Raw genomic sequence first — 13,620 nt, forward strand, 5'->3', positions numbered from 1 at the left:
AACACAGAGCAATAGTGGCGTTTTACCAAAAACGCCGCTAAAAACAGAGCAATAGCTGCGTTTTAACAAAAAACGAGGCTAAAAACAGATCAATAGCGGCGCTTTCGGTAAAACGCCGCTAAAAACCAGAGAATTAGCGGCGCTTTCAGTAAAACGCCGCTAAAAACCAGAACATTAGCGGCGCTTTCGGTAAAACGCCGCTAAAAGTCATATAACCCCTAAAACCCTAAACCTCAAAAAAATCATAAACACTAATCTATAACCCTTAAAACACTAAACCTATGAACCTTAAAAACCCTAAACCTTAAACCTTAAACTATAACTCTTAAAACCTTAAACCCCAAAAAACATCATATGGATGTTGATGTGTATATACATTGATATTAATGTAAAAGCTTATGTTCATAATAAATTATGGAAGCAATACTTAATATTGATTAAATTTATTTTTGGGTTTAGGGTTTAATATTTAAGGTTTAAGGTCTATGGTTTAGGGTTTTATGGTTTAAGTTTAATGGCCATGGGTATATAGTATGTTAATCTCAAGTGAATCATATTCAATAATTAAATCCTAAACCCTATAATTAATTATTGTTATCGATGATAGATATCTTGATTTTGATAAAAAATATTTTTATATATTAATAAGGTGTTATATTGTTTAATGGATTGAAGGGATATTTTGTGGAAAACGTTTTAAATGATAAGTTTACCTTTAAATTTTATTAATAGTTTTTGTTTATACTATTTTAATATTTATCTATCTTGACTAATTAAAATATATATTTATTTATCTGAACGAAAATCCTCTGCACTCATTTGTGTCTCCACATTTTTTAATTGTAACTCATTTTCTTTTTATAAAATAGTGAATTTTTCTTTATTCAGTAAATCAATCTTTTTATTAAAAGTTGCAACTCTTTTTTGTTTTTGTTTTTAAACAAGTGTTGTTTTAGTTTCAACTTGTTTTATAGAGTGTTTTTTATTCTTTTAAGGTTGATGGTTTATGTTTTATGATTTAGGGTTTGAAGACTATAATTAAGGGTTTAAGGTTTAGATAATCTCTTATATATGAAATAAAAAGCTTAAAAATTTAATATTTAATATTTTAGTCTATATTTCAGTTAAAAAGTTCAATATTCAAAATTTAAAAAAAATCTAAAAAATGATAATCTCAGCACAAAAATTTTGAAAGAAAAAATAGAAAAAAACATGTTAAAAATGGAAAAAAAAATCAAAATTAAACAATAGTGGCGTTTTTGGGTAAAACGCCACAAAAAATTGAACTATAGTGGCGTTTTTAAGAAAAATGCCGTAAAAAATTGAGCTATAGTGGCGTTTTTGGTAAAAACGCCACAAAAGACCAATATTTTTTAGCCCTTTTTCAAAATCCCGCTCACAATTTTTTGGTTACCCGCTTCTCATCTTCTTCTCATTTTATTTTACTCTCAAAATTTGCCCCCAAATATCCCATTTCCAGCAACACCAATTCAATACACCTATACTAATCACACTTCTTTTTCCTTTTCATTTCACTGCACTAAATTCACCCACCATAGCTACTCCTTTTCATTTTTGCACTGAATTCACTTTCCCACTCTTCGATTTAGAGCTTTCAATCAAAATTGATCTAAGCATAAACACCCATCTACGAATAGATCTGCTTGTTTATCGCCTCTTGCTTTCGTCTCTTGTCACCAGAAAAAACTATTCCTCATAGTCCAAAGCTTAACAACGGAGGTTCCTTGAGGTTTAAGTTCTTTTAAAAGCTATATTTAAAACCATTTTTTTAGTTTTATGTTGATTCTTCTTAAAGATCCCAATTTGTTTTTTCAAGCACTTGATTTTTTTTTAGTATTCATGATAGATTCCTTTTTTTTAATTCAACGATTTTGGTTATTCTGGATCTGGGTTTTGGAAGTTTACTTGTTTCCTTTCAAAGAACAAAAAATGGGTTATTGTTTGTTTAGTGAGAAAGTTGAAGGGAAATTATGGGATCTCATGTTCTTTTGGGTAACTCTTGGTTTTAGTGATATGGTGGGTTTAGTGTATTTTTTTCAAAATCTCAGTTTTAAGTTTCTGAATCGTGAGATTTTAAGCATGTACTTGGTAAACAAACATAGCATTAGGGTTTTTTAAGTGTTTATTTGGGAACTTAAGGGATCTTTGTGCTTATTTTGATTTGATTCTTTTCTTATGACATAGGATTTGAAGCTAATATCCGATGGAAAGAATCGGAGGGGACGGTGCATCAGTGGCATCACCGCTGCCTCAATAGGGACATGATGCTTGGAGGATGTATCAGGATTATCTAGATAAGTTGACTCCTCATACGACTTATAGGTGGATCGGAACCCTTGTTATAGTAGCTATCTATTGTTTGCGGGTCTATTACGTTCAAGGGTTTTACATAGTCGCGTCGGTCTGAGGATTTACCTACTAAATTTGCTAATTGGGTTTTGTCTCATTTGGTTGATCTTGAACTCGAAGGTTCGATGGACCTTTGTTGCCAACAAAAGGTTCGAGACGAGTTCAAGCCGTTTATTTGTAGGCTACCCGAGTTTAAGTTCGTAATTGAAAATTTATCATTCGTCTTTCTTACTTGTAATGATGCGGTAATGGTTTGTTTTATGTGTTACGTGCCTAAATCTTTTGTGATATTTTGGTTAAGTCAAAAGCATAGTCTGGTTTTCGTGATAGATGGAAACATACCTTTTGTTGTTTACCAAGGAAATATGTGTGAATATGTACATGTTTTTGTCATTGATGATCATGAAACTTAAGGAATATTTATTGCGCTATTTAAGATTTCAACTAAATGGCGTGCTTTACGCAATTACTGTTTTTAAGGTAAAAGGACCATGAAAGTCCTTATACTAGAAGTTGGATTTCATTTTGGACCCTAGTATTTATGCTTTCTATTTCTTATGTCAGCTGAGAAGCTTTGAGTATTGACCTTGATGGGTATCATTCCAAATTCTAATTTCGTGTTTTTGTTAAAAATGGAGATGAATGAGAATTTGCTACCTTTAATTTTACAGTTTGCTTGAATGAATGTTTAGCCTACCTATTCTTTTGAAATTTTATTCTAAGCTGAATAAGAAGATGTAACAATTGTGTCTGGGGAAATAATAGAAAGTTGGTTGTTTCAAGTGTACTTTTGTTCTTAATAGCAAATTTTGTTTCAAACTGAGTGATTATGTTGGAGTTAGCAGCGCAGTGGGAAAAATGAACTAATCTCTATGGAACTTTTCTTCTACTACAAGATGATGGCCAAGTTGATGGTTTGAAATTGGGACGAATTGTCTTCTGTGATGCCTCCAAACGTCAACTCATTAATCGGTTGATTTTTCATTAATTTCATCCTCTTCCTTTTTAAATATTTTAAACTCAACTTCATGTTTGGAATAGCTTAAAAGCTTTGTTTCTCTACTATTATACTTATCTGGTAGTCTACACTAGTCCTGGAGGTCAGAATTTTATCTCCAATTTGCAAGTTTTATTACAATTTTTAATGTAAAATTTGGTCTTTTTTTAGTTTGTTTTGTATGCATGATTTTGTCAATGTTGTAGCAAATTGATATCATGATCTCCTAGGAGGTTCCTTTTAACGATTTAAAGGCTATTGGAAGTTATGTATGTCATTTACCTTGATTATGGATCATCATCATTTACCTTGCCTTCAAACTGCGATTGTATTGATTCCTTAATTTGGTTAATTTTCTTTTCATAGGTTATTGGCTCTCTATATATCTTCGGCATATTTTAGAAATTTTCAAGCTTTGGATAAAAGGTCATAAGGTGACCGTTCTAGACATTCTGTTGTTCTAGCTTTTCCAAGTAAAGCTTTTGATTTACCCTTTTTTTCATTTCTTTATTTTTGATTAATGATTCGGTGATTTGATTTTTTTTTTTGAATTTTTGCAGTCATTGATGGATTGAAGGAGAAATTCGCTGAGGCAACGAGGTGAAACGATGTTAAAGCTATTGTTCTTACGGCGAGTCCCAAGTTTTTAATCGAATCATCATTTTATTGCATGTTGAGTCTTCGAATTTAGCTCGCTGACTTCTGTTTTTTTTTTTGAATTGGTTGACGAAGGCAAGGGAGGAAGGTTTTCCGGTGGTTTTGATATCAATGTTTTCACGAAAGTTCTTGGAATCGGTATGAGTTTATTAGTTAGGAAATTTAATTTGAGTGTGACTTTAGTGATTATCGAGTTAATTACTTAAATTTAGTGAGGAGTGGAAATTTAGAATCTCTAATTGTGTATTTGATTGGTGGTTAAATAGGTGATGTGTCGGTCATGCATGATGTATCTGTTGATCTTGTCACTAATGCTGTAGAAGGTTCCTAATTCCTTTTCTTATGTTGATTTTTTTTTAAAAACTTTTGGCATTCGTTAAACATATTTACACTACAGTGTTTCTAGCCCACGGACTACTGACTTGAGAAAATAAACAAAGCTTTAATATTTTATTGTAAATTGTCTTGCAACGTTTAGATGTTTTGTTGTTTTTATTAATAAATAAGATGTTGTATTTGGACTTCTTTGTTAGTAAAAGACTTGTTGTATTTTATTTATATCTTTATATTTAATCTAATTTTTATTATTTATTAGTTTTGATTCTATATTTTTATTTTTATTTTAATATTTAATAACTTGAGTTCTAACTTTTGAATTTTAATTGTGTTATTAATTTATTATTTTAAATTCTAAATTTGAATTCATCAAATTTTATATTTAGTTTTAAAGTTAAAATTTTCATAGAAAATTTAATTTGATAATGAATTTTAATAGAAAATTTTTATATTTATATCATGGATATTATTCTCCTCTTTTGATAATGAATTTTAATTTTTCATGACCTTTATAATATTTTATAATATATATATTTTTTAAATTTCATGACTTTTAGCGGCGTTTGTGGGAAAAGCGCCGCTAAAGGTCGCGACTTTTTAGCGGCGTTTGTGGGAAAAGCGCCGCTGAAGGTCGCGACTTTTTAGCGGCGTTTGTGGGAAAAGCGCCGCTAAAGGCCATGACCTTTAGCGGCGTTTGTGGGAAAAGCGTCGCTAAAGGTCATGACCTTTAGCGGCGCTTTTTAAAATAAACGCCGTAAACTTTTGTGGTGTCATCTATAGCGGCGTTTTTTGTGGCGCTTGTAAAAGCACCGCAAAGAGTTTTAGTAGCGCCTAAAAGCGCCGCTAAAGGCCTAAAAAATGCCGCTAAAAGTTAGTTTTGCGTAGTGTGGCATAAAAAAAGAGTGGAATGACAAGCTGCATCTCATTGGCTTCCTCAAGTTTCAGTCGGTTCTTCACATTCCAAGAAATTCTTGATACTACCAACAAATTTGATGAGAGTCTACTTCTAAGAGTTGGTGGTTTTGGATGGGTCTATAGAGGACTGCTTGAAGATGAGACTAATTATGCTGTCAAAAGAGATAACTCGAGATCTGAACAAGGCCTAGCTAAATTTATGACTGAAATTGAAATGGTATCTAAACTTCGTCACCGTCACCTTGTTTCTCTTATTGGCTACCGTGATGAAAAATCAGAAATGATTCTTATTTATGAGTATATTGCTAATGGACCCCGTAGAAGCCATCTTTATGGAACAAATTTTCCATCTCTAACATGGAAGCAACGACTTGAAATATGCATTGGAGTTGCTAGAGGACTTCATTACCTCCACATATTTGCAGCCCGAAGCATAATTCACCAGGATATGAAGACAACAAACATGCTCTTGGATGAGAATTTCGTAGCCAAAGTATCAGATTTTGGTCTCTCTAAAACTGGTATAACTTTTGATCAGACACATGTAAGTACTGTTGTTAAGGGTAGCTTTGGCTACTTCGATCCCGAATACTTTAGAAGACAACAACTCATTGAGAAGTCCGATATGTATCATTTTGGGGTGGTTCTGATGGAAGTTCTCTATGCTAGGCCGGCTTTAAATCCAGTCTTCCCAAGAGAAGAAGTTAATATCACGAAATGGGCAATGAGCTGGCAGAAGAAAAGGTATGTTGGATCAAATCATGGATTCTAATCTGGTCGAGAAATTGAATCCGACTTCTCTTAAGAAGTACGGAGAGATAGCTGAGAAGTGCCTTGCCGAGCACGGCATTGAGAGACCATTGATGGGAGATTTTTTATGGAACCTTAAGTATGTTATTCAGCTGGAGGAGACCTCATCAGTGCTAACTGATCCTGATGATAACAGTATGAACCAGGGATTTAAATAGCGGTCTGATACTGGTATAGCGGCTGTTATATAGCAATAGCGTCGCCGTCCGAAATCGCTACTGCTGAAAATAACGGTGTGAAACGGAGTCACACCAATAGCAATAGATCGTGACTGCAATTTAATGGGTAACAGCCAATTGCGACAATAACGGGTCGCTATTCCTGCTATTTTACAATAACGGAATTTTTTTTTTTAATGTTTTGTTATGTGTTGTTTAAATATTTTACATGCTGCTTACGATTTAATTATTCATGTATATTATTTACTCCAATTTGTTTTAATATACTGCTTATTCGAAATTGTATAAACATTTATTTCAAATTATTTCTTTTACATCATGTATTCTAAACTATTTTGTATATATATATTGACTCTTTTCACCTATATAGTTTATTCCAAATTGTTTTTTTTTATGCATATTATCAAAAAATGAATTTGTACATTATTTCTTTAGATATCCCTTTTATTTTAAATTATTATTTATTATTTCTAAATTGAGTTATATATTACTCATTTTAAAATTATTTTATATATATTTTATTTTAAACCCTTCCTACTTATTCCAAACTACTATATTATTACTTATTTTTAGTTTCTTACATATTATTTATTTTATACTTTTATATGCATATTATTTATTTCAATGTTATTCATATATATCATTTTTTTTAAATTTGCTTTGTGTAGTACAGATTTCAAAATTCTTTCATCACATTATTTATTTTAAACTTATTTATATATCCTTTATCTCAAATTATCATACCTATTATTCTTTTAAATTTTTTCCGTATATTATCTATTTCAAATTTTCGCCTATATTACTTATTTTAAAATTTCTTATACTCTATTTTTAAATTGATTTGTACATTGTTGATATTAAATTTCTTTTTCACCGTTATGTATCTTAAATTCATTTGTTATCATTTTAAAATTTGTTTTTACATTTTATTTATTTTAATTTGCTTTATAAATTTTTTAAATTGTCATAATTATTTAATTCATTGGTCTTTGATTATCACTATTAGTATTTAAGTGATGCATGTTGTGAGATTATTGCCATGGCATGTATTATGATTCGTTTATTTGTATTTTCATATTATTGTCATTTATTAATATTTTTATCCATGTATTATTGTCCACACTCATTACTATATTTTATTTCATATCATCGCCTTATGAATCAAGCCTCATTACATTTATCCAATAAACCGTTTTATCCTAATCCAAACAAATAATGCAAGTCGTTTAAATGTCGTACTCGCTATTATTAAAAAAAAAACAAAAATTTCAAAATCAGGCAATGTTTCGCATTTTGGAACATCGAGGAATTGTGTCCTAACTTACGGAGTTTCAATTTTCTCGTTGATCCTAAATAGCCAAATATCCTTTCGAATTTTAAAATATACGAAACTCCAATTAAAATTAAAGATGACCTTGCACTCGGGAATTCACGGTATTGTGTCCTAACTTACGGGATGTGATACTCCAATATTTCGAGATAAGGAAATCTTTAACAATTGTTTTGAACCAATTCAAGCGTTCTTCTTGTAAAATCGATGTTAATAAAAAAAAGGATCGTATTTCAAATCCATTCCTGACTTTTAACTTTCGACATTAAGATACTAACTAATCAATTTGGTACCAATTTTTGGGCGTGTCGGGGGTGCTAGTCTTTCCTCGCACGTAACCGACTCCCGAATCCTTTTCTCTCGAGTTTCGTAGACCAAAAACACCGTTTTAATAAACTAAAACGTTTTATTAAAACAAAGGTGATCCGATCACACCTAATAAAGATCGGTGGCGACTCCGCTTTAATTTTAGTTTTCAAACAAAGTCGATGCCCATTTTCAAAAACATGGTTTCGACAATAGGTTCTAATTTTTTACAATTATTAAATTGTTAGATTCCTACCTTCGAGTCGGATTATGTTAATTGTATTACTCAAGTTTAATATTCTTTTAACCTTCTAATAAGTGCTAGAAAACACTCTAAAATTATTAAAAGTGACTTTTTATAATTATAATTATAATTATTATATTTTACAATAAGTTGTGCGAATTTAAAAAAATTTACGACCGTGATACCCAGAGTGACCGTAATAACATCCGTTATGTCTGCAACCTTGATAAACGCAACGCGACCGTAACCGCAATTTAAATCCCTGTTATGAACCATATCCCAGCGATTTGGTTGACACCGCTTGAGTCATTTGATAACAGTGTAACCATGATCAACGGGGGAAATTTTGGCACTGATTGTGATGCTGAAGATTCACTCGTAAATCCTTGTGGACAGTAGATGAATCAGAGGTTTATGTTTATTATTACAATTACTATGTTCCATTATACAACCATCAATGCAGACATAAACAACATAAAAGTTACATTATATGTATATATATAGTATTCGAATACATAACATTATTGACAGAAGCCATAGCCATAAAAGCTTCTAATCTTTTAACTAATAAAACCCATTATTCCATTATTTCTTGCAAACAATTCCATATCCAGCTAAAGCCCTACGGGTGCAATCAAGAGTTAGATATTCAGTCACAGATGTCATCTCCTGGTTCGAACTATTTTCCGGCGAGTATAAACAAGTTAAGCAATTTGCAGAAAGAAGTTCAGTGGTCCCATACTTATCTTCACCACCAACAACAGGCATTGCCACACCGGGTTTTGCCGGGTTCTGGAAATCCGGCTGGTAAGTCCTGCCGAGCACCCCATCCACCTTAGGTGAAAGGGCAAAGAACCTAAACTGAACTTCCAAGTGAGCAAAGCAATCATCAGATGGTACTTTGTAGTTATGGATTTTATCATCTTCTTTTGTCACAGGAACCACATTCACCATTATCTCTGCACTATCTTTCAATGTTACAATCACACTGTTCTTATTTGCAACTCTTTCGACCTTCACATCTTTTTCAGGTGAATACCAACTGGACAAAGCCCCTTCTGGGACAATTAAATCCTCCCCATTGTAACTAAACTTTAAATGGTCCACTTCATTGTTCCATGTTGCAGCTTTGATGGCTTCAAGGGAGAAAGAATGAGAGTTGAATAAGATCCCAAGCGCTTGAATCCAAGTGAAGTCCCTGGTTCGACCAGCGGGACGATGACCGATGAAGCGACCGTTGATTTGGAGATTGGTATCGGACACCAAGCTGAAATGCTCATTGCTCTTTCCATGGAAATAAAACACAATGCCATCACCACCAATGAAACGAGGATCGTAACAGGCCGATCCGGGACCATTACAGTCTGGTTTACGATCTAAAATCAAGAACCAAAACCACAAAAAGAGAAATTAATTGAACATTCATATAAGTTCGGAGCAGAAATAGGTGAAACTTACGTTTACAATAAGATTTGCAGACGGGTGAATCACAGTTAACATGACAGACTTTAGCTTTGTAATTGCCGTTGCTAGTGCTTGGACATTCATAAGGACATTCTATGTACTTTCCATAGCATCGGCTTCTTGGATTACTGCAATACACAGAATCTGCTTTTGATTGAATTGCAGTTGACACAAAGACGAGCAAAATGATAAAAATAGAGCTGCTTCTTATAATCTCCATTATAAGAAAAAAAATTATGATCCAAATGATGCAAGAACACTTGGTTTTACCGTCTCTATTTATAGAATTCAAAACTGCTAGCTTTCCTTCTATTGTATGTCTTCCTTTCATTTCTTTAATTGTTTTAATGCTTGAAATGTCATCTAAATTTTCAGCAAGTTTCAAGCATGAAGGTACCTTTTAGCTCTGGAATTAAAATATACTATTTATTTCCATTTTTGAAGGGTTGAAGCAACTATATTCCTCTACTAATTTAATCTCTAATTCAATTCATCTTACTTCCATTCCCCCCCCCAACCCCTTTTTTTTTCTTTTACATTCATGTTTGATATCAGTAGTTTACAGAGGGAAGTGAGAATTTTTTGGGAAGGACTGAATTGGAATTATAATTTTTGAGTGAGTTAAAATGTAATTCGTTATTATATAAACATAAAATTTTACAATTTTAAATGGACTAAATTATAAATTTTTATTTTTAGAGAGGGCATAATTAAACTTTAAATTTTAAATTTTAAGAGAGACCGAAATATAATTTTATCATTAAATTAATTTATCTTTACAAATACTCAAAGGATTAAAGGAAATTTTTCATTTTTGGGGCCAGAGCCTTGGCTGCCCCTCTAGCTTCACCATGACTATATATATATATATATATATATAGGCTTAATATAATATTAGATATCTAAATTTGATATTTTTTTAAAAATTAATAATTATTTTTTTAAAATTTGGTACCTAAATTTGTCAAATGTTATACATATTACTCCAATATATTAACAAAGTTATTTTTTAAAAGGTAGTAAAATTATTAATGTATGACTGACATGTGGTAGATGATATGAATTTTTTCTTTTATTATTTTAAATGTTTAAATACTTTTAGTTTAATTTATTTATTTTTTAATTTTTTAATTGAACATAATAAATTCTTTTATTTCGAGTTTTAAAATTGTCCCTTTATTCTTCAATATTCATTCGTTAATCATAGCTCAAAATACAATTTTTTAATAAGGAAATCCTCCAATACTGACGAAATTTTTTTGGAATTGAGGGCTTTATGAAGTCCAGGTCATACTTTAAGCACGTGATCCCTTTTGAATCATTTCCATCATTAACAATTAAATCATTAACAATTAAAGTAATCTTAATCTCAAAGAAAAGTAAAATTTGGAGTAACTCCAAATAAATGTAATCATTTTCACCACTAAATTTCACATCATCTGCCACATAATGGTCACACATTAAATATTTTTTCTCTTAAAAATTAACACTGTTAATATTTTAAACAATTTGTACAAGTTTAGATACTAAACTGTACCAAAAATAATTAGATACTAAACTAAAAAAATACCGATATAAAAAATAGCATGTTATTTTTTGATATAAAAGAACACCTATATCAAAATTATTGAAAAAATACATTTATATTAAAATTTAGTAAAAATTAAATATACCGATATAAAAAAAAAACATAGCGGTTAATCTAATGTTATATTGCCACTTCGTTTAATGACTTGCAATGGCAAAGTGTATTTTGAGAATAAATCTATAAAATATGTCCCTTTACTTCGTTCCAAAAAAGTGTGCAACATTTCTTTGATTGAAGCTCAACCTATTATTGCATAATATATTTAATTTGTATATTCTTTTTTTATCTCAGTTTTATTATATATTAATAATATTATCTACAACATTTAAATTTTATATATTCTTCAATCTTTATTATTTTCATATCAAAATAAATATTTTTTTTCAATTGAAAGTTAGAAATATTTAAGAAAATTGATTGAGCCCTTAAAAAAGTGTAGTCTATTGTGTTCTTATTCCTCTAAAAAATCATGTTACCCTTCTATTAATAGAAATCGACGTTGATCGTATTAACTGTTAACTTATGTTGTCGTGACTAATGGGACTAATGTGCGCGTGCCACATGTAAAATTGTTGACGTGAAAAACACGAAAATTCACTTATTTCCAAGGAAAAAAAAAGAAAAGTAAAGTAAAAACCCAAAATTAATATAGCACATCGAATATGAAAAGGGTATTCAAACTTCTAAAAAAAAAATTTCTAAAATTTTGTAAAGCCCTAAATTGAGAAAGTGTCAAATATTGTATTGGAAAAAGAAATCTGGTAAAAATTTTCTTGCTTAACCCTTCGAAATAGTAGAAATAATATTTTTCTAAACTATTAGGGTTTTGATATTTTGAAAACACTAAGTGCTTTTGCTTTGCTAGTTATGGTTCAAATTGGCTTTCGATTCATTTTTTTTTAATTTCTCGATTTTATTCTTTCGATCAAATGGGTCATTAGGTTTTTGAATTTCTTGTATATGTAGCAACCCAATTATCGATGGGGTTGAAAAAGACGATTTCTGAACTTTATTTCCATAAATCAAGTCCATAAATTTAAATATAAATATTTACATAGTTGATATAAAAGTATATTATAGTTCGGTCCAATAATTTATTTGAATTAAGAGTTATAAATTTTAATTGGCGAAGACTTAAGTATTTAAATTGCATTTAACCAATGATTTAAAATGGAAAATAAACCATCTTAGATAAGTTGAAGTGGACGGTACTGCCTAGATTTTTTAAGTATGATTAATATTAATCTTATATTTAGTTGGTTAAATTAAAAACCTTAATTTTTGTTATTAATTGAAAGTTGGTGGAATGAAAGAGAATATTTCTCTTCTTCTTCCACAAAGAACCTTCCACCACCATAGAAGTAGGTTGGAGAAAACTTTCAAAACCCTTGATCATTCGGCCCTTGATTGGTAAGAAATTTTAAGCCTTTTTCTTGTAATTCTTATGTTTTTGAGGTCATGGAAGCTTGATTTAGCTAGCCCATGTACCAATTTGTAAAACTGTTAAAGTTTTTAAAAAAATTCATTGTTGATTTCTTAAAGATTTTGGTGTTAAATTGATAGGTTTTAAGCTTAAATTATGAAAAAGGACTAAATTATAATTTTTAATTATTAGTTTTGTACATAAGGACTAAAGTGAATAAAATGTGAAATTGATATGGTATTTCGATATAAATAGATAGTAGAGAGTCTCTAATGGATGAAATTGAAGTTAGTTTTTACAATGAGGCTTAAAATTGAATGATATAGTTTTTTCGATTTCAAGAACTAAATTGAATAAAATGTAAAACTTTAGGGGCATAAAAAAATGAGATTTCATAGGTCCATTCATGTCATGATAATGTATAAATGTTTGATATTGATGGATTGAATGAAATAATTGAATAAATCAATAATTAGATCAAACCGGAGATAATCAAGAAAAAAACAAAAGTATTGATTAGTTGGTCACTGTAATGTCCAAGTAAAACAATCGGATTCAGAAGTTTACTTTTGAAACCATTTTCTTATCCTATGGAAAATACATTTGAGTAATTTTCTTAGTTTAATAAAAATATTAGGCTTTAAGCCAAATTAGGTTAGGAGTTATCTTGTAATAACTCTTATGTTATTTGGAAAACTTAGGTGATCTCAAATTTTACAAAGACAAAATAAAAATGTTTGCTATTAAACTAATTTGAAATCTAGAGAATAATTTGTAAAGGTTTTGTAATTTTGAAAACTTTATAAATTTTTTGATTAAAATATCTTTTCAAAAATCCAATTTCAATTACACAGCGAAAAAAATGTTTTTAAGCAATTTTATATTTTGAAAACTCAGTTAATTAGTTGATTGAGTTCACTTTTCAGAAAATCCAATTCCAGTGTTGCATAGCGGAAAAAGTGAGATTATCAGACTTACCTAAATGCTTACTTCATGCATAA

General features: G+C 30.3%; 1 protein-coding gene and 1 pseudogene across 1 annotated transcript; one reads left to right on the top strand and one right to left on the bottom strand.

The window, feature by feature from the left end:
- Positions 1-5,267: 5,267 nt before the first annotated feature.
- On the top strand, positions 5,268-6,243 carry LOC128292728 (receptor-like protein kinase THESEUS 1; annotated as a pseudogene).
- Positions 6,244-8,567: 2,324 nt separating this feature from the next.
- Positions 8,568-9,854, bottom strand: LOC108452765 (uncharacterized). The gene is made up of 2 exons (XM_017750559.2): positions 9,603-9,854; positions 8,568-9,520 (listed from the first exon to the last, which is right to left on the bottom strand). Exons 1-2 carry the CDS (start codon positions 9,826-9,828, stop codon positions 8,730-8,732), a joined length of 1,017 nt encoding a protein of 338 aa, XP_017606048.1. The 5' UTR covers positions 9,829-9,854; the 3' UTR covers positions 8,568-8,729.
- Between the last annotated feature and the right edge of the window lie 3,766 nt (positions 9,855-13,620).

This window comes from Gossypium arboreum, chromosome 5 (assembly GCF_025698485.1).
Source record: "Gossypium arboreum isolate Shixiya-1 chromosome 5, ASM2569848v2, whole genome shotgun sequence".
In the NCBI taxonomy this organism is placed as follows: Eukaryota; Viridiplantae; Streptophyta; class Magnoliopsida; order Malvales; family Malvaceae; genus Gossypium; species Gossypium arboreum.

Coding starts and splice junctions, on each gene's coding strand:
- LOC108452765 (XM_017750559.2), bottom strand. CDS start 9,828: ATGGAGATTATAAGAAGCAGCTCTATTTTTATCATTTTGCTCGTCTTT. Junction 9,521..9,602: donor CTGCAAATCTTATTGTAAAC/GTAAGTTTCACC, acceptor TCTTGATTTTAG/ATCGTAAACCAGACTGTAAT.